Source organism: Theobroma cacao, chromosome 1 (assembly GCF_053813885.1).
Source record: "Theobroma cacao isolate CCN51 chromosome 1, ASM5381388v1, whole genome shotgun sequence".
In the NCBI taxonomy this organism is placed as follows: Eukaryota; Viridiplantae; Streptophyta; class Magnoliopsida; order Malvales; family Malvaceae; genus Theobroma; species Theobroma cacao.
The window spans coordinates 30,343,160-30,364,595 of NC_142639.1; the positions used below are offsets into that span (position 1 = coordinate 30,343,160).

At 34.3% G+C, this 21,436-nt stretch overlaps 2 protein-coding genes across 2 annotated transcripts; one reads left to right on the forward strand and one right to left on the reverse strand.

The window, feature by feature from the left end:
* Positions 1-659: 659 nt before the first annotated feature.
* On the forward strand, positions 660-9,101 carry LOC18613004 (tetraspanin-18-like). Its single transcript, XM_007050006.3, has 6 exons — positions 660-1,173; positions 1,714-1,813; positions 2,242-2,322; positions 2,422-2,526; positions 7,494-7,700; positions 8,688-9,101. The coding sequence occupies exons 1-6, from the start codon at positions 863-865 to the stop codon at positions 8,775-8,777; spliced, it is 894 nt and encodes a 297-aa protein (XP_007050068.1). The 5' UTR covers positions 660-862; the 3' UTR covers positions 8,778-9,101.
* A 3,323-nt stretch (positions 9,102-12,424) lies between these two features.
* On the reverse strand, positions 12,425-18,951 carry TRM20 (methyl-coenzyme M reductase II subunit gamma, putative (DUF3741)). Its single transcript, XM_018119353.2, has 6 exons — positions 18,613-18,951; positions 17,389-17,532; positions 16,700-16,779; positions 14,646-16,538; positions 13,743-13,893; positions 12,425-13,659 (listed from the first exon to the last, which is right to left on the reverse strand). Exons 2-6 carry the CDS (start codon positions 17,522-17,524, stop codon positions 12,965-12,967), a joined length of 2,955 nt encoding a protein of 984 aa, XP_017974842.2. The 5' UTR covers positions 17,525-17,532; positions 18,613-18,951; the 3' UTR covers positions 12,425-12,964.
* Between the last annotated feature and the right edge of the window lie 2,485 nt (positions 18,952-21,436).

Here is a 21,436-nt window from a genome sequence, read left to right on the forward strand (position 1 = left end):
CATATTTTGTTGCATTATTACTTGAAGAAGCTTTATTGTTTCTTTTAGAAAATTTTATCGAATACCTTATTACAAACCAAATATCAAACTCAAATATGAGACTCAAATAACTACATCCTAACATGACAACAAAATGTAAACTGTAATTAAGATTTATGTTATCTAAAATGTAAAAAAGAAAGAGCAAAATGTAAGATAGAAAACAACCAGACTTCAAAATAATAGACCTGTCAATCTCGCTCTAAAACAACCAAACCTCACTTTCAAACAGCCAAGCAAGTACCTAAAACCCAAAAGTGATGAGTGAATTAATATGATATCGAAACAAGGAAGAAAGCAAGTAATTTCTCTATTTAATTTGTTTAGATTCTGAGATTGAAGTGTCTAAGTTTGTTATTTTTTAGATATAATAAAAATAAATTAGTATAAAATTCATGTCACGTTATTAAGTAAATAGAAACTCTAATAATGAAATAATAGTAAGGCTCTTGTGTACTGCAATATATAAAGTATATTATAATAGATTCAAAATGAATTAGAATGAAACATTAATAGAGAGGCAATTTTCTCAACTAAAAAAAAAAAAAAACAAAAGAAATTCACTTGCACAAAATATCTTTGGGGTACTTCCCTGCCATTTCATCTGGACTTGTCTCGCCACGCAAATGTACCAATTAGAATAATAAAACACCAGAAAACGAAAAGCAGATAAAAACAGAAAGCTTTTACAAGCAAAACGCCAAAATAATCAAATCCAAAACCGCAGCTTCGATCTCGGCCCTCTTTCAAAATCATCCAAAATTAGGGGTTTTCGATACTCATAAACGAAAGAAGAAATCGAAATCGATTGAAATCTTAGGGAATGCGGCCCAATTGCTGCCACGTTTCGTTTGCTTTTATTCTAAAATTCTTGAATTTTCTCCAAGCTTTCGTAGGAGTATCGATCATACTCTATTCGATATGGATGCTGGATCAGTGGAACCATCACGTCCCCATTTATCCGCCGCCTATAGCTCCGTCGCCGGAGTCTTTTCTTTCGGTCCACTTCAATTCGAGACCGGAGATCGGAGCTGAAGCAGCTAGGGTTTTCGATGATTTCGTTGTCGGTTTGGCATCCGGGTTGGATAATAGCGTCGGGTTTGACTTGAGCTCCGTTAAGCTACCTGCTCCCTGGTACTTACTCTATATTAATCTTTTTTAATTTTTTGTAATTCAATTTTTTAAAGGGATTTTGAAGTAGACACTGCATTAAATGCTAACAGCGATAATTAAAAAAAAAAAAAGGACGAAGCTTTAAAAGTTTGAGAAGAGGTTTGATAAGACAAGCTTTAGTAATAGAAAATAAGGCCACTTTGAAGTTTATAACCCTAAATCTTTAATCATGTACTTCGAAGTCCTACCTTTTAAGACTGAACATATAGAATGATGAGTGCCCTGTTTTGGGCGGTTTATTTTTTTTTTTTATGGAACAAATATAAACAGTAAGGGTTGTCCTTTTTTTTTTTTTATTGTAGTATTACATGTTCTATTTCACTTCTATGACAATTCAAAGCTTGGTTGTGTCTGCTTGCCACTTGGTTTATGTCTCTTTCAATTCCTTATTTGATATGATTGGTGGTACAACGTTTGCTTTTGTTGGCTTCTGTGATTGAATGTTTGGGATTGGGAATGCTCAGACAAATGTTAATTTGGTGCTTTTCTTCTTTGTTGCAGGTTCATCTACTCCTTTATGGGAGTGGGCATTGTGCTATGTTGCATTACTTTCATTGGTTGCATAGCAGCTGAATCCGTTAATGGCTGCTGCCTGTGTTTTGTATCCGATATAAAGAACTTCTTAGATTCTTTTCAAATGAAGTTGGCTTAGAGATTTTGCCGCAGCTATTCTGAACATGTATACCCAGAGACTAGCATGATTTTTTTTTAATAAAAATTGCAAATTTCAGATAATGATTTTCTTTATATTGAGGTTTTAAGTTCATTAGCTTTACTTATGCTCTGTCTACCTAGAAGTGGCAGTAGCAGGAGAAGACAAAGTGCTTAAAATAAGATCAAAACTTTAAGCACAAAATTAAGATTTTCATCTTCTATGTATTCACTGTTAACTCTCTCTAAAACTAATTACTTGGTGATTTATAAAGCTCTATAACAAGCATTGAAGTGTTGGAGTCGTTTCTGCCCTACCAATAATACAATGGAATGCATTCTATTACATGTTCTTCCTTAACTTGATCAAACTGACAGTATACTCTTCTCAAAATTGTTCTCATTTTGATTGAAGCTGCTTTGGTGGCATTTATTGCAATTGATCGTCACTGGGAGAAGGTATATCCTTTTCTTGGTGCATTGTGTTTGTCAAGAGATGCTATGGCTTTGATCTTGTGCATATGATTATTTATTACTAAAGACTGTGTTTTATGACAGGATCTTCCATTTGATGAAACTGGAGAACTTGATAGCCTTCGATCCTTCATTGAGGACAACATTGATTTATGTAAATGGGTTGGCATCAGTGTCGTGATAGTTCAGGTATGTTTAGTGATGTAGTGCAGAAGTAGAAACAACAAAAAGAAAACCAAAACAGTGAAAGAAAACCAGAACAAAGGCACAATTTGATGTAAAATCGAAATAGTAATAAAATAACTAGGGTTTAGGGTTGTAGAACCTTTAACAGAAAAATATTCCAATATAGTATGATTTTCTAATGTGTCTAAACAACTATTTATACTAAGGTTATAGCAGCTATTAGTCCTAACCCATGGATACACCTAATCCCAATCTAATCCTAACCATTCAAACTCATTATAAGATTACATGCTAATCATATAACCTCTTGATAAAAATAAAAACACTAATTACCAAACTAAAACAGTAAAAAATAAAAGAACATATTAAGACAACTAATTTAAACAAGTTATAGAATGTCCTGCATTAATTTCCTCAGGTTGACAAGAGGCCCTCCTTATTCGTTGCAAAGTTTAGCATAGATTTCTAGATCAGTCCTTTTCAGTCTGTGTTCTACAATCTAAGTACTCACTAGCCGGTTTACTCAATTCTACCATACTTCAGTCGAAATAAGGATCACTTGAGCATTGATTTTTAGTTCTTATTGCTCACTACAATTTCTAATGACTGGCCTTCCTTCTTGACTAAGAACACATCTAATTTCTTTAAGTGATGCATCATACTCCACAAGAAATAACTTCACAAAATCTGGTAGTACAAGAATCATTGCCACTGTTATCAAAATCTCTATCTGCTGAATAGCTCTTTGTGCAGAAGTTGGCCACTCAAAGCTGTCCCTTTTCAAGCATTTAGTGATCAGGCTCAAAAAACAATTGAAATTCCTTATGATATGAAACAAGGGTAAATCATGAAACCTTTGACTTTCTTTGACTGATTTAGGTGTTGTCCAGTCTCTCATGGCGCACACTTTCTTTGAATCTGGGTTCAATCCATTTGTCAAGACTATAGATTTCAAAAACTCAACCTCATAGCACAAGAAAGAGCAGTTAAAGTTATAAAGAGTTTCTCTATAAGAAGACCTTCTAAAACTTGCCAAAGGTGGCTTAAGTGTTCTTCCTTGGATATATTATAAACCAAACATCCATCAACAAGTTCAAGAAAAGCTTTAGTAACGTAGTCATAACTTGAATGAATGTATTTAAAGCATTAGAGAGACCAAATAGCATCACTAACCATTCATAGAACCCGTCTGGTGTCTTGTGGGCTCTGTTCCTCTCCGGTACCAAATTCTTGGTGAGCAACTCCTCAACCTGTTTTTGCATCTCAGCTTGCTGCTATGGAGGCATTCTACAAACCCTCATATTTAATAATGAAACCCCTAGAACCAAATCAATAGCATGTTGGCCACTACTCATTGGTGTTAGAACAGGCAATTCCTTATTAATCAGCTCTTCAAACTCTTCTAACAACTGTTGAACTTCATAAGGATGCTTGGTAATTCACCCTTCAAGTCATCTTGCACAAATTTGCAAACGAAGGCATAAACAATTCCACTATCTTTACTCTTTAATTCAAATTTCTCCATTGTTACTGACTCTCCTTGAATTGGATAAACATCAACTCCCTCATTGTCTTTCATAATCATCATAAACTGGCTGTAATTCCTCATCTTCATATAATCATCATATATTGATTGTAATTCCTCCTCTTGCCTTCTTCACATTCAGCCTAAAAAGTACCAGTACCAGAACTGCTTTGAACTCTGTAAGTTACTGCATTGTTCCCTTGGAAGTCACCAACCTTTACACATTCAAGTCTAGAGCATGTAACAACCGCTCTTCCAATTCAACAAGGACAGCAAGGTTTGGTGATCCAGCATTATGAAAAGGGTTTTAACCTCTCTATATCCAGTTTCATCCTGAAGACCACCTTCGAGTAAATCCAAAGGGTTGTGGTTGCATTTTGGATTCTCCATATGCGCTCCCATTGGTTCTTGTTACTGTAAAGCTTGCACAACCCTCAATCATAGGTTCATCTCAGCCAATTCTGTTTGCTGGGCTTGATTTCCTCTTCCGTGTCCTGTACCTCAATCAGTCATGGTTCATCTGCAAAAACCCTGGTTTAGCTTTAGGATCTCTTCGCTTTGATACCACTTTGATGTAGTGCAGAAGTAAAAACAATAAAAAGAAAACCAAAACAAAGGCTAAAATTGATGTAAAATCAAAGTAAAAACAAGATAACTAGGGTTTAGAGTTGTAGAACCTCTGACAGAAAATAATCCAAAATAATACGGCTGCCTAATGTGTCTAAAAGCTTATTATATTCAGGTTACAGCAGCTTTTAATCATAGCCCAAGAATACACATAAAACCAATCTAACCCTAGCCACTCATACTCTTTAAAAGATCACATGCTAATCAAACGACCGCTTACTAAAATAAAAACACTGATTACTTAAGTAAAAAACAGTAAAACAACAGAACATATCAAGACGACTAATTTAAATAAGTTTTGGAATGCTCCTGCATCATTTAGCCCATGATTTCAAGCATTTTATAACTTACTAAATTAATTGATTGTTTTTGTTTCACAGAAAGAAATGCAGTAACTAAATGAGCACATACTTTGTGATCTGTGACATTTCATTTGATGAAGATCTGTTCATTTATAGTCATAAGGATTTATGAATTTCATCATAACAGGAATATGCACTGATCTTCTGAAAAAGTTTTGGAGTATCTCAAATGTGGGAAAAAACAATTCAATTTTGTATTTTACCATTGCACTTTCTAGTGCCAGCACTGAACTGTGCCTTGGTTACATAGCCCCTTGGGCTTCTGCTCAATGATTGATTGTATGGAAGGGTAGATCTCTGACGCATGTCTCAGAAAACAAATTAATATCATAATTTAGTTACCCTGGTACTATATTGACAATGTCAGTTGAGCTGGTAGGGGCTGGGGTTGAAGTACATTTTTGGTTCAAATCTTACCATGTATTTGTGGGAAAGATTATATGAAAGCTAAACTTATGCATGTTCCAAAATTATGGCAATGTTTTTGCTGCATAGTACTAGTAGCATGGCAAATTAATTATTCAACCCAATAAAATCCTAGGTCTATTGTTCCTTGTTGAGGTGATAAAGTTGCAGTTGATGATATATGGGATGATAAGAAGATACCACCTTTGCTTAACCACAACTTGATTGTAGCTTACAATATACCAACTTTGTTATTTTTGTCGTTATAATTCATTTGTTCTTTAATATTTTCTTGTTAAAATTGACATGAAACAAAAAAGATCTTTCCTTAAAAATATAAGGATCCATTTTCGGCATGGACTTTTGCATTTCATTTATAAGAGATTTGGATTATGACAACGGGGAAGAATTCTTTGGGCAATTCTGAACTGCAGAGCTTCTTCTCTCTGTTAATATATTGCTCCATCTTAAACCATGGTAAAAAAGATAGGTTTGCTGTGCATATAGTTTGTGATGGTTTATTACAAGGGAGATGGTCAGTGCATAATTTATGGTGTGTTTCCAATAGACATAAGAAAATAACATAGTTGATAGCCAAGTTATGGGTGAGGATGAACAATTATAGGTAATGCATTGTGTATGATTGATGTTATAAATCTTGGGCTTTTTAGTAACTGCTTCCCATCCTTCATGTAAGTTACCACTTTATGACCTGTCCTGTAAATAGGTTAGGTTGAGGCAAACTAAGCTGGCCTATGCTCATTTTTTGTTGAAATTCTCACTGGTGTATTATGTACTTCTTTGGGATGAAGGGCAGGCTAATAGAACCAGTCTACTCAAGTTGGTAGACGGGGTCAAATTAAAGATATAGAGTTTGTAGCTGTGGTTGAAAGGGGAACTAGGTTTCTTGAAGCAACTAAAGTTGATATATATAGGTTTAATGACCAAACATAGGCTGAATTGGAAAAATCAGGCTGCAGGAACAGTTTGGTGGAAAGGAGACTTGGAATGATCTGACATATTTGGAGAGCTTAAAGGGAAAGATGGGAACATTTTTGTGGAAAAGAGATTTGGGATTGTATGGTTTTCTAGGGCCAGTCAATGAAGACTAAATTGCTAAAGTGATATAATATGGCTTCCAAAGACTAAAGAAAAGCACACGTGCATGTTCAGGTTTTTTTGATGTTTGGCAAATGATTGTCCAAAACACTTATTGGTTGAAGCCAAACTGATGTAGCCTCAGTCCACAGAATAAGATATTGATAGTTCTGTCCATTGGAAACTCCAGATGAATGTGCAAGTCCTCAGAATTCCTATACTATCTTACATTAATTGCAATAGACTCAAGAAACATCACAACTCCACAATACAAGGCAATCAGTTTTTTATGGGCTTGAAAACATGATGCTCTGTTTGAAGACAAGTGTTCCTTGATCATAACCGTTTTGCATTGTGGGACAACATGGAGACATCTGCTGTTCATACTCCATAGAGGAAAGAAATGCAAATGATGAACTGATGATGGATCAAAGCCAATTATCTTGCCCAGAAACACATATCAGGATGAATTGTAAATTTTATGAGGGGAGAAGGATATAAGTTTAAAGAGGAGAGCCTTTATTATTTTTGGAGATCAAATTCTGTTTGAACTTAAATTGCAAGAGGTCCACTTGAGATAAAATCTCTTCAGCTGTTGAGATGAATCAAACTGTTCTGAACTGAAAATACATGGTTAGGTGACAACTTCTTGAATTATGAGAAGGTAAAAGTTTGCCTGGGTTTTAGGAGGTCTAGATGACCAATGCCAACATGCAACAGACTATCCATCTGGAGGTTGTTCAAAATCGAAGAGAAAACATTCTTAACATTATCACAACCTCATTTGTTAATAAAGTTTTGTAGTTATGAAAATCATATCTCCTTGGGACTTGAGAAATAGAAGATAAGATCTCTTTTTTCCTTTTTTTTTTTTCATATATACGCTTTTGTCAAATTTCAGTAAGCCTGCTGATTTCTTTACTCTAATATACTTATTTCCTGCATTCTTTTAGGCATTATCTTTGCTAGTGGCAATAATTTTGCGGGCAATGGTTTCTAGCGGGAGAAGAGACATTGACAATGAAGATGATTATGAAAATATTAGAGGTAGAACTTGGAAGCCACTCCTAAACTCTCAGTCTAGCCACACATCTACCTCAGCCAAAACTGATGGCAAGGGAACTCACTCTGACATCTGGGGCTCACGAATAAGAGAAAAGGTACCCTCATTCTAATTGCTAATAACTCATCTTTAGCATAAAATGATGGCTGGCGTGCTAGTTATATTGGACTAGTTCACTCTTTCTCTGTTTTATTAGTTTATTCTATATGATGTGAAATCCACCATGCAGCATCTAATTCTAGATTGAGTCGTGACTGGGGCCTGTGGAAATGGTTCCTTAAAGTTGGTTTATAGCACAGTGGATCTTATTACTGCCATGCTGTGTCAATGTTTTGGTTATTGTATGACAAATTAATGTTCCAACTCACCGCTTTTAACCCAGCATCACAAAAACATTGACCTCATTGAGATCCACTCTCACAAGTGACTGATCATATGCGTCATCAAAGTCTCGCTTGAAGGGTAATTGCATTTGTGGAAATGGTTCCTTGAAGTAGGATTTCAGTCTAGTGGATCTTATTACATGCTATGTGATTAGTTGTTGTGCACGAATCTATTGAAGAATTGGGTCTTATCTGAAACATATTAATGATCTAACTTGGTGCCATTTGACCAGCCTCACAATCTGAAATCTCAGTCAGAAATAAACTGTCAATGTGATTATTCTTTCAGAAATGCTTCTGACAAGGCTGACATGATTGATTGATCCTGACTCACAAATGACTGAAAACTAAATATTTTCATTTTGTTGCCTTAGAAGCTGTTGCCTTATTATTATTGATACTTAAATATGCTGCTCTGTGTCTTTAGCTCAGTTGTGACAAGTATCAATGATTCCCATCCCCTTTATATCTATAGCTCGGTTTTGTCAAGAATTAGGATACTCTTAATTGTAAAGATTGTAAAGAAGAACATTGATGCACTAGAACACTGAGCATTTCTATTGTTCAAACCCATTTGTGTCAACAAAACAAGTTCTAAGATATTCTTTTCATTAATGCTGAGTTATATTTCCGCTTGTATCTTTCCATAAACATATGAGCTATTCTTTTCCTAAATCATGCTATTGCATTTGGTATTGCAGTACGGACTGAACAGTGGTGATAGATACAACAGTGCTGATAAATATAATTTACTAAACCAGAACACATCTGGGAGTATGAAGTCCAAGTAGAACAGTGATCATAAAGAATGGGCGGCAATCTATCCTGTATTTCAAACTGATCAAGTACATATCATTGCACTCTAGGCTTTTTATTCGTTGCTTTTGTGGAGAAAGTTGTGATGTATATAGGTCTTCAAAACCCATGTTCATTATATTGCTTTGTATCTATGGAAGGATTACCCTAATGGAATGTGGTGGTTCTGACATTTTGTACAAATGAGAAGTCTGTTGTTTGGTCTAATATTGTATTCTCATGGTCGTTTAAAATCATTTGTCAGAGTGGATGTACGTACTATTTCTAAGCCTATAATATGCAGTTGATTATTTTAAATATGTTACATTTGCTCATATCTCTGGGTGTTAGTATTGTCCATGTGGTGGTCCTTGTTGTCCTTTTGGTTATACCTTGAGCAGTTGCTTTCCTTGAGTTCCAAGGTCACAACATCTATTTTGCAGCTTTAGAATATACCAAACCACTGGTTTTGGCTGGGAGCAGTTGGTGTAGGAAATTACACATCAACTCTCTGGGAAAGTTCTCACAGGATATTTCCGCCCCTTTGTCTTCAGTCCAAGTCCAAGGTGAAACCTTTTATCTTTCTGCAAGTTATTTTGCTCATAGGATAGGAAATTCTCTTAAGTTGTAAAATCTTAGTTTAACTTAATCCTTTGTTGATCTATTCGAGGATGTATATGGTTACTCTGGGATGGTTAAAAAAAAAAAAAAAAGGACCATTCATAATGGTAAATGTTTTTTGTACTTCTGATCCAAAATGTCATTATCATTTTATATCTATATAATGTGAAGATGATATTGATATGATGTTGATATTATCAAAAAAAATATTATTTTATCATATTATCATGTTAGATCAATATATTATTTTTTATGACATATCAAACATGTTATATAATAAAAAACTTATAAATGATATTTTATCTTAAAAAAGTTGATTAATTAAGAATATATTTAATCTAAAATAGAATTTGACTTAATACAATAAATAAAAGAATAAAAATTTATTTAATTTTTTAAAATAATTAAAAAAATTGGATAAAATGTAAAGTAAAAAATAAAAAGTTGTGTCACGTATGATTTAGTATTTGTATCTTGCATGCAGAGCACATGGGTATGGAAACTAAAACAAGAAAAAATGAGGGGACCTCTCTCTCTCACTCTGTGTGCGTGCCTTCTCGTATGTAAAAATCCGAGTCCCTTTCACGAATTCAACTCTCTGGCTCCGATGTAAGCATTGATGTACTGTTTTTAGTTGAGTGAGTGAGATAACAGACACGAGATTTATCTTGCATCTGCTTTTAGCCATCTAGTTTTGTTTCCCACTAGCATGGTCGTGTGCTTACTTTCTTTTGGTACAATATGATTTCACCCTTAAATCCCATCTTTCTTTTTGCCAGTTTATTAGAACTAATAAAATTGGAGTCTCAATTTTTATTCGAAGACTGCTCATATGCTTACTAAGATGTGGATGAAGAATGTCTTGGGACAAAATAAAAAGAGACGAGAATGAATGAAGACCAAATAAAACATTATCCGTTTCAATATATATATATATATATCATTTGATAAATAACTCATATTTTTAACTCAAAATACATATTTATTAGCTTAAAGAATACTCTTATTCTTAGTCGCGGATCCAGAATTTTGTATTAATGAGGATTAAAGAGTAATTATATAAGGTTATAAATTAAGTCAATGATTCGTTTCGAAGTAAACAATTAATTATTGTTAAAATAAAATTAAATTATAACATAAAATTTTATTAACAATTTAAATATAAATTTTCAAATTCACCAATATAAATAAATATAAAATAAAAAAAAATTAACGTTAGATTTTCACGTTAAACATTGTAAGTTATGCTAAATGTGCTTTCGTACTTTCAAATTCATCAATCACTAAATTCATGTCAATCAAAAATACAAAATAATAATTGAACTACAATATCTTTATAAATTTAAAAATTACTAATATAAAAAAAATATAAAAATTAAAATTGAATTGAGATTTATGAAGTAAAGAAACATTACCTGTGAGTTCAAAAAAAAATTGTTATTTGATTTAGAGAGGAGAAAGGGATTTCGAATTTGTACAAGTTAAAAAGTTTAGTATGCTTATTTGGTGGCTAAAAAAAAAGATGAAGGAAAAAAAATAATTTCAAAATGAATCAATTATTTAATCCTTGTCTATTAGAAACACACAACAGTAATTGCATTACAATATCTTTATAAATTCAAATATTACTAATAAAGCAAATTTAAAATTAAAATTGAATTAAGATTTGGGAAGTAAAGAAACATTAACTGTGAATTCAAAAAAAAAAAATGATTTGGTTTGGAGAGGAGAAAGGGATTTAAAATTTGTACAAGTTAAAAAGTTTTTATTTGGTTTGGAAAGGAAAAAAAAATAAAAACAATTTCAAAATTTGGATCATGAAGAGATTGAATAGGACCTATAAAATTTAACTTAGATTTTTTACCATTACTCCAAATCAATTCATTTGATTTGTTTAGGGGTGCCAAAACTATATATATTAAATTTTATACACATAAAAATGAAAAAAAAAATAAAAATCTGAGACCTCTCTCCTTCGCCCTTGCTTACTATAAAGTGGGACTCATCTCATTTGTTACGAATTTGTTTTCTAGCTCATCTAATTATATAACGAACGTCCGAGCCCATTTCAATGTTGATACCTCTTAAGAGAGGTCTAACATCATGTCATGAGTCCAAGGAAAATTTTTACTTCTAAATCCAATATTTGTGTTCCATCTGAGATATGTTACACAGTCACTTAGAAATAATATGATACAAAAGAAACCCAGGCGCGTCAGCCGCCCTTCCGTTCAAGACTCTGAAGCTATTTTCAACATTTCAAAGGATTAAGCGGTGTAGTCTCTTTCAACTCCATAACATTTTCACAAGTCAACTAATTGTTAGGGTCCAAGAGTTCCAGTTTTGAGAAGCACAAGTAATGATGAGGCCAAACCACAAAAACTGGTGTGGGTGTGATGGGTTAAATTCTCATCCTACGGTCAAGCAGCATCCAAATTCCAATCCCATCAGATCACCATTGCCTTAATAAATGCGAGGTGGGACTGTTATCATCTTGGTTGGCTGGCAGAAATGGACCAGACCAGCCCGAGTGCCTGAAAAAATGCTAGTCTAGGCTTCAACAGTGAACATCCATAAACTATTTAGAGAAGTAGGGCATTGCTTTGTGGGTTAAAAAATTCTCCCCTTGCAATTTAAGAAGAAGCCATAGTGTACTTTTCATGTAGCAGTGGAAAACCGCCTCCCTCATTCAATCCTCGTTCTTGCTGTGTCCCAACAAGGGAAATATCTTTTTTTGTTTTTTTGTTTTTTCAATGAGTTTTCTCCATTAATGGTCTTGACCTAATTTTGTTTTGTGATGACACGATTTTTATGGGTGGTTTGGTTATCAACAAAGGAGAAAGGAATGAAGAAGAATCAGGCTTGAGAGTTTTCACTTTCACTTTCACTTTCACTTTTCACTTTTCACTTTCAATTTTCACACGCAAAGATGATAGATGAGAATTGAGAGTGACGCGACGACAAGAATAAAACACAAAGAAACCAAAAATAGAAGGATGCGGATGGAATTTGAGAGCGTTGCTTGCCCCAATTAATAATCACTCCAAAACAATTCCAAAGCATCAACAATTAGGACCCAGTTACAATTTGAGTAGACAGACAGGTTCCAACCAAAAGGATGAGATCAATTATTGTGCAAGTAAAAGACTTATAATTTCACTGTACGGTAAAATTAAAAAAAGTTTTACCATTTTCCACTCAGGGCTTGGGTAGTTGTGGCTCGTCCTTTGTGCCCGTACAAACAGCTGGCAGATCACATGGGGAGGGGAGGGGAGGGCCGCAGCCCGAGGGGAACACATAGCTCCGTTCCATTGACAGGGAGGTTAGATACATATTACTGAGGTTGTCTTGTGGGGGAACCTTGAAAATTAAACCAACTTATCAGATTAACATTAGTGATATACAATAAACATTCCTGCAGCATCAATCAAACAAATAAGGTGGGCAGCGCAGTGGTGGTAGTAGGAAGGAAGGACCGACCGACCATCATTCTCGGAAAATCAAATGCACAAAATAATAAAGTTACAATCAATAGAGGCAAAAAACACACAAGGGGAACGCCTCAAAACAGCCTACCGCTCAAATCCACCACCGCCTCTTCCACAAGCTCTTCTAGCAACTTCACCTCTATCACTCTTCCCAAATTATCTACTTCCAATTTCATACGATCAGCCCACCCCTTACCAACCACTTCTTTCTGCACCACCCGATCCACCACCAGGCTGTTGCTGTCCCCATCATCTCCCACCAAACATTTCACCTCACTGGAAAACCATTCCTTCATTCGGCCCCACACATGGTCAACCAACGTGCCTGATGCACCCTCCATCACCCTCATCTGGGCCCTGCCCGATGACCCGTAACCTGTGATTTCCAGCAATGCTGCATTCACACAGTCGAACACAAGCTTCCTGTTTGATCTCCATTCTCGTCGCTTAGCCGCATGCACAGGCTCCTTATCATTCAAATTGCCATATTTGTCTCTCAAGGATGGCTCCAATGGGCTTTCAGGCGAATGCCATCTACCAATAAATGACTCCAACCGCACCTCACCACTGAGACCAGCCGCTGATAACAGTGATTGGACAGAGAAAACCCAATCCTGTTCTTCCTTGGCACCTGGGGAAACAGAAGAGTGTTTTGATGGATATAATGTGACTGTCTCTGAACAAGAATCATCCCAGGACAGGGTGCGAGCAATCGATTCTATAGGTGGTGACTTGTCAATTAAGTTAGACTTAGGTGGCACCTCCAGTCCTGTATTAATAAATGGGACAATTGATGAGGATAACAAGAATCAGACATATAACAAATTCCCCAGTTTAACAACTGAAGCTTACCTCGGTGCACTGGTTTGATACTGCCAGAGGACTCTGGAATTGCGCTCTCATCCTCCTCAAACCGAGGTTCTAAAACTGAAATAGGGCTTGGCTGGTCCTGATTCTCACTTATAAGGACAGCCACTGAAGGTTTTGCTACAGACAACCCTCCCTACAAAAGGTAAGCACAGTATCGATAAATGATTAAGGTATGCAAATTTAAAAGACAAAAAATCTTATAACAAGTTCAATTCACAGAATCTGCATTTTATGGCCGCTATTAGCTCATAAAATGGGGACGACCTCTTAAGTTTAGCTAAGAGTATGATTGATCTTTGTCATAACCAAGAACACTTAACAAATAGAAATATAATAACACTCTTAAATATGAGATCCACCCTTAATTAGTTGTTCTAATTTTCTTTTTCAATTGTAAAACATAATTGTGCCCACCACCACGGCAGAGAAAGACTTCTTTTCTGTTCATGACAGATTAAGACATTATTTCACAATTTACATTGCTGCATCACCACCCTAAACCCATCGTACTAGCATTAGAGGAATTATACCCATTCACATAACCCCAGGAACCGAAAATCCATTGTATTAGCAAAATATATTCTAACCCCATTAGTGGAAATATACCCATTCAGAATTCACACAACTTCAAATAATGAGAAAGGAAGATTTTAGTTCATGTGCTACCTTTCCCTTCCTAGATTAACCAAACTACATTGCCATTTTCCATCTTGACCATCATATCAGTCAAATCTCATAGCTGTTCAGAAAAACTAGAGCAGATATATATATATATATATATATATATATATATATATATATATATATATATATATATGTACGAATGTATATATTAAGAAAGATAAATAAAATGCATGGCCAAGAAACTAAGGAAGTTTGAACTACCTCCATAGAAATTATGCCTTGTTTCTGTCCCATGCCAATCAAATCTGGTAAGGCAGTTTTACTTGCTGATTCACCTAGAACAGGAGACAAACACTCTTGGATGCCACTGTCACTAACGCACTGAGATGCATCATTGCTATTCTTTCGAGGATGAATTACTTGTGACCCTGGTGTTCCAGGAGTTGCAGATGGAGATCCATCTGTAGATTGAGATCCACTAGAATTTTCTTTATTTGTTTTCTTATTCTTTGAGAAAAATAAACTTGAAACTTTCCCCTTTAAAGATGATTTCATGCTCTTTGCCTTTGTCAGTTCCTTAGAAACTTGTTCTTTGCTAGCTTCAGGATCTGAAACTTCAACATTAAGCCTTGCACCATACACGGTAGAAGACACAGGCACAGATTTTGACCTGAGAAGATTCTTGGGAGAATCACTTGTACTTTCCTCTTTATCCAAATTACTAACTATGCAGGAAGTTGATCCCCTAGGTTCTTGTTCCTTATTACTTCCCTCTTCTTCAGATCTCACCAACTTCTTTGTGTCAGAAAGAGCAAGCATCTCACCCAATGTGCTTGAGCTTCTCCTGACATGTCTTTGTTCCTGAGAACTCCCATTTGATGCCATCATGGCCCATCTTTCTGAAAGCCTCTTCTTTGCTTCCCTGCAAACTGAGGACTCAGGAGAACATGATGCACGACTGAAGGAAGAGGAAGAATAAGGGCTACCAAACCTATTGATGTAATCCCATGAATGTCTAGAAGTTGGTGACATGACTTCTGAATCACTAAGGTTTTCCGCAGCATACTCATTTTCTGATCTATTAAATGAACTATCATCACCAATGTAACCATTGGAAAACACAGAAGAAAGCAATGTTTCATCCCTCCTATGACCCATCAGATTTTCACGCATCTGCCTAGTGATTTCCTTTGCCACTTCTCTTGATTCTCGTGCTTCATCATCTTCAGGTTCCTCATAAAAATCTTCACCACGTAATATCCTAGGTGATGAGGGAGATGGAAAAGCCACAGTCTTAATGTCCTGAGTCTTCCCATGGCTGGGCTTCAATACCACTATTCTTGTTGGTTGGGAAGGATAATCATCAACTTTCGGACTGGGGAAAGGAGGAGAACATGCAGTGTTATTTCTATCCCAACCAGTCACTTGACCCATCTGCGCTGGTTTGTTTGTCTGTTTGTCACACTTCTTCCCTATTCCAGAAAATTTCTCTTTATCAACCATCTTAGAAGGTCTAAGAACAGTGATACGCTTTGTCTCAGGAGGTAAAGGCAAAGACTGCAAATTGTAGAGATGCTGGGAGAAAGTGGAATTTGGCTCTTCCAGAAACTTGAGGAATAACTCTCTATTGGAGCTCAAAACTTCCAGGGCATCTTGAAATTCCTTGGTCTGCCGAAGCTTTTCATCTGTCACCAGATGTTTTGCTTCCATAAACTTCTGACGAACTAGAGCCATTTTTTTCTCATTCCCATTATCATTATACCTCCCTTTTTGTGGAGAACTATCTCTTGCATTGGTTGTCCTTGGGGTCTGTTGCCAGATTTCATAAACATCTTTGTATTTGTTCAGCTCTTGACAGAGATTTACTTTAGATTGCATTTGCTTGTTCGAAAAGCCTTGATCTCGCTCCCAGCCTTCCACTGGTATCTCAGAATGACTCAAAGAATGCCGAGAAGAACCTTTAGAATGGCGTCTTTGTGCAGCCATATTATGCTGCTGCCTTGGTAGTGCATCAAGTCCCATCAACTTAGCGACCACATTGGGTGGATTATGCTTAGACTCCACTTCTTTTGACATTTCCTGGGCTATGAGCATCTTCATTGGTGTTCCATTAGCTTTCTTGTTTGACAAAGTTCTCCTTAACTCAGACACAACCTGCACACCAAAAATTTCAACACAGGTCAGGACACAAATACATTTAATATTATAATTCAAGTGGAAGATATAACAAAGACAAGTTGTGCACAGACTCTGTTTCCAACTAGTTCATAAATTATAACAATCACTATTACAGAGATTAAATGCCCAGTATTTACCACTTTATCCTCTATCTGATCTCCAAAGGAGGGGCTAAGCATCCTTACCACGTCAGATTGACTCCTTGAGAGTGAGGAACCTGCCATTAAACCAGCACCATGTCAACAGTTGCCAGATAAATATATAATATAAGCATAAACAACCAAAAATATCAATAAGCAACAATAGATTCATATATACAATTGAATATTAAAGTGAATTCATAGGGGGAAACGGTACAATTTAAAACTACCAGTAAGAAAACACCATAAACACAGAAAGAGAAAGAAAAGGTAATTATCAGTACATAAGGCAATCAACATGAACTAGAAAAATTGACCTCTAGAATCAGAATAAGACTTGCATAATATTGAACCCTTTTAGAAACTTTTAAAATTTCGTGAGAAAATATAAAGGTCTATGCAGCAGTTAACTTTCCCAAATGACATTTTATAGAGTTCTGAAATTGGTTCAAACAAGGGCCAAAAAATAAACTGTAAACGATTGAATTGAAGGTAAAAAAGGAATACTGAAACAAGTGATGATCCTGAGAACCACACCATGATTGATCTGATCAAAAAGCAACTGAGAAAACAACTCTCCCCAAATCATCCCAATATCCAGATAGCAAAATGTTCCAAGTAGTTGAAAAGAAAAATAAATATATGTATTATATATACACACTAGTTTTTTCAAGAAAGGTGCTCACCATCAGGATGTGGTTTATCAGTAAGCAGCCGGTTTCCAGGAATGCCTGTGTTCAAATCAAACAGATTTACCATCCTGCCCAAACATCCTGGAAATTTCTCAATATTCTGCCCTTTCCTGTTCTGAATCCCATTCATTTCAACACCTGTTAAGCACACAAATAAAAAAAACAAAAAAACCCAAACTAAGTTCCAAAGTTTTTTGTTCTTTAAAAATACAAAAAGAAAAATAAAGTCCACCGAAGAGAAAGGAAAAATGTCAAAGCCAAGTTACAGATTAATTAAATGAGATTGTATTTAACAGAATAAACTTGGAAGCGAAAATAGATTCAAAATAGTAATAATGACTCAAAATGATGAAATTGCAGGAATATTATACTCTTTATGTCCTAAGTCCTAACCAACTCAAAATACAATACTCCTACAAGTCAAACATGCTACTTACTTTACAAATCAAATTCTAGGTCTAAATTCAATACCTGGAAACCGGTTTAAAACTCGCCCTAAAAAAAAAGAATTGAAAAGGAAAATACAGGGAGGCTTCTAAGGCAAAGAAAAAAAAGTAGAACAAGTGAGCTCGATTTTGAAGGGAAATGAAAATGAGAGAATGTATAAAGACAAGTCTAATATTTTGCAGAGCCAAAAATTCAGAAAACATTCTCTTTTTCTCAAATGTTGCATCACATCACATGTCGCTATAAGCTCTGAACAAAAACAGCAAATTTTTCTTTATATTTAAATTATCAAATTTCTGCTCTAATTTGAAAATGATCAAAGTATCAAATCAACTGCATTCATCGGAAAATGAGCGGAAAATGATAAAAAAATAAAGAAAAACTATTATTATTCTAATTTAAGTAAACAAAACGAACTTTGAGATTCAATAAAACTAGAATCTGTCGAATCAAAACGAAAGAATCTAATTTCTAAAAGAAAAAAAACACAGCTTCTAAAAAGCTGAGATTACTGCAGAGTGGAAGAAAAGCAAATCTAGAACAAGAGAATTAGATTCCATTTTCAAGTTACATTTCTTTAAAAACAACAAAATGAAATAATAAAAAGCATCGAAAAAAGAGAGATCGGAGGAAGAACTCAAGAAAGCAGTGAAAACAGTGAAACCGAAAGTGCTGCTTAGCTCTCCGTAGAAACTGACATGCCAAGACGTTTCCCTTACCTTACGGGTAAAAAGCAGAGATTAGTTTAGAAAGGGAGGGAGAGAGTACGACCTGCTGATCAGAATCTGACATCACGGTGAAGTGTCGCCGGGGATTTGCCGGAATCTGACGAACACGGCGGCGCTGTTTCCGTAAAATGCGTGCCTGAAAATGCTAGCGTCGCGAGTGAGAGAGAGAGAGAGAGGATTTGGTGTTTAGTTATGGACTTTTGCTTTAGCTTTTTTGGTTATGGAAATGGAAAAAAATGCCTCTCTCTCCCCACCGACTCTGTGTCGGACTCGAAACAGCTTATTTAATTCTAATTCATTTACGCGCTTGGATTACGGAAGAGAGAGAAGAGCAAGCAGGCGATATAGAGAGAGAAGCGAAAACCGGGGGTGGGAGCGTGGGGACGTGGGGGTAAATGAGATAAATAGTAGTCCTTTTAAGTCCCAAAAAGTTAATAATGATGAGGATAATGATTTTTCACGATTTTTCAGGTTTGTCCCCTGTCTCTGTTGTATTTTCGATTCAGCCCCTTCTTTCTCTGGTTTTTTTAGTTTGACCGCCTGGCCTGGCCAGACCTTGCGCGTTCTGTCACCTATGCCCTTATTCTTTTTTTTTTTTAACATTTTCCTTTCTTTTTTTTTTCTTGCCTATATAGTTTGTTAATAACTAGGGACACAATGACTGCTACTGACTACTTTTTTTATTTTTCATAAATATTGAATAAAAATAATTAATAGCAAAAAATGAAAACTTGAATCAAACATAGTTCAAGAAAATGTCAAAAAGTATATTAAGGTGATATTTATATAAAAACTTTCGTATAATAATAACAAACAGTCAATAAATTTTTTCCCACGAAATAGATAATAAATTTATAAATATTTATTTCTTATGAGTAAATCAACATTTAAACTATCCAATCTTTGAGTTAAATAGCATTATTTTATTTTTTTTCAACAAAAAAGTACTTACTAAATAAAATGTCAAAAGTCAAGAAAATTATAATTATTTAATAATTGAAAAATAAAATAAATTTTTAGAAAAGGTTCTCTCCACTACTTTCTTTTAGCAATGGGGTTGCTTGATTCTTTTAACAATAAAGTGACACATGTATACCCAAATCAATTTAAAGTTAAAATTTTGTCACATCATTTTTTTTATTAAGGATAAAATATTCATACCTTTTAAGTTATGATTGAAATTATATAAAGATTTATTAATTTTTAAAATAGATACTCTGTTTTTTAAAAATATTTTTTACTAGACACGTACGTTTAACAGTTAGTATTTCTATCAACTTACTGACGTAATAAGAGAAAAAAATTATTTTATCCTTAATTAATATTTATAATTACTATTATATTTTTTATTATTTTTGTTAATTAAAGAAAAAACCTCTTCCTGTGGGAGCATCCCTTTGGGAGCCCCGATCAAGCTCCCTGGTGCTCCCCTTTCTTGGTGAGCCGGGGAGCATTCGATCGGTGTTTCCTATTTTTTTTATGTTTTTATTTTTTTAAAATATAATAATAATTTTTTAAATTAATAAAAAAAATGTTTTAATTTTTTTATAATTTTTATTAACGATATTTATATTCTTAGATACGAAATGTTTATTTTGAAAATTAATAAATTTTTATATAATTTTGATCAAAACTTAAAAGATAAAAATATTTTACTCTTCTATTAAAGGAAAAAAAGAGAAACTTTAAAGTAATTAAGAAGCTTGAGCGGAATGAAATCCATACAAGTGGGCTATTCTATTATGAAACCTAAATGAAGAAAGCACCTCTTGTGTTGGTTGTCAACCTGTGTGAAATTCTAATGAAATGCAAGTAAGATTGTTTAGATGGACCTCATGGAATTAGAAGACAAGAAACGAAAAATAGAAACAAGGGAGAGTTAGTGTGAACGTGGGCATAAGTTGTTTTCTTATTAATGGTATTCTGTTTCTAAAAAGAAAGGAAAAAGAAAGTACACTTTTAACTGTGGATTGATTTTGGTACACGTGGGTGGCTTCATGGTAAACTAGTGGAGAGATTCATTAAAGTTAAGGTTGTTGATGGGTACGATACTCGGTGATTGAGGTATTCTACCTCGAATTCTGTTAATAAGTAAAATATTCCAACTTTATAATTATTTTAAAATTTTTATTAGGATTTGAATAATGATATCTTATTCATTATTTGTTAATTATTGAATTCGTTGAAATATTTCATTATGAAAAAAAATTTATTAACTTCTGTGTGAGTACTTAATTACTCGGACTCAAACTCATACTTGGATAACATAGTAATTATATTTCATAATTTATATCTATACAATTCATTAATAATTAAATTTAAAAAAAAACAAATTTTAAATTTTAAATTTAAATAACAATTTATTTTAAAAATATCTCAAACAATAATTTAAATAATAAAAAATAAATAAATACACTTGAAAATTTGACTTATTAATTTGTGCATAATCTCTTTACCTAAATAGCAAAATTCAAAATTTTCTTCCTTTAATTAAAAAAATTAAAAATAGATAAATAAATATTTATAATCGAGTTGGAATATCAGGTATTGGGCATTCAAAAAGTAATACCCGAACCCGAGATGGGTACTAAACATGCTACTGGAACCCATCCCAAACTTGAATATAAAATACGCATATCCTAATAATTGAGTTAGATATTTACATATACTTGACTAAAGAGTATCCATTGCTATCCCTAACTAGAGTCAAAAGAATTATGTATTTAAAAAGAAATCTCTAATGCTAAGTTATTTGGCAAGTGGAACAAATTGTTATGGATTTGATATCAAGGCTACATAACAATTCAGCCTTGTAAAGAAAAGATAGATGATGATAGACAATAATGGTGTCATTCAATTTCTATGTG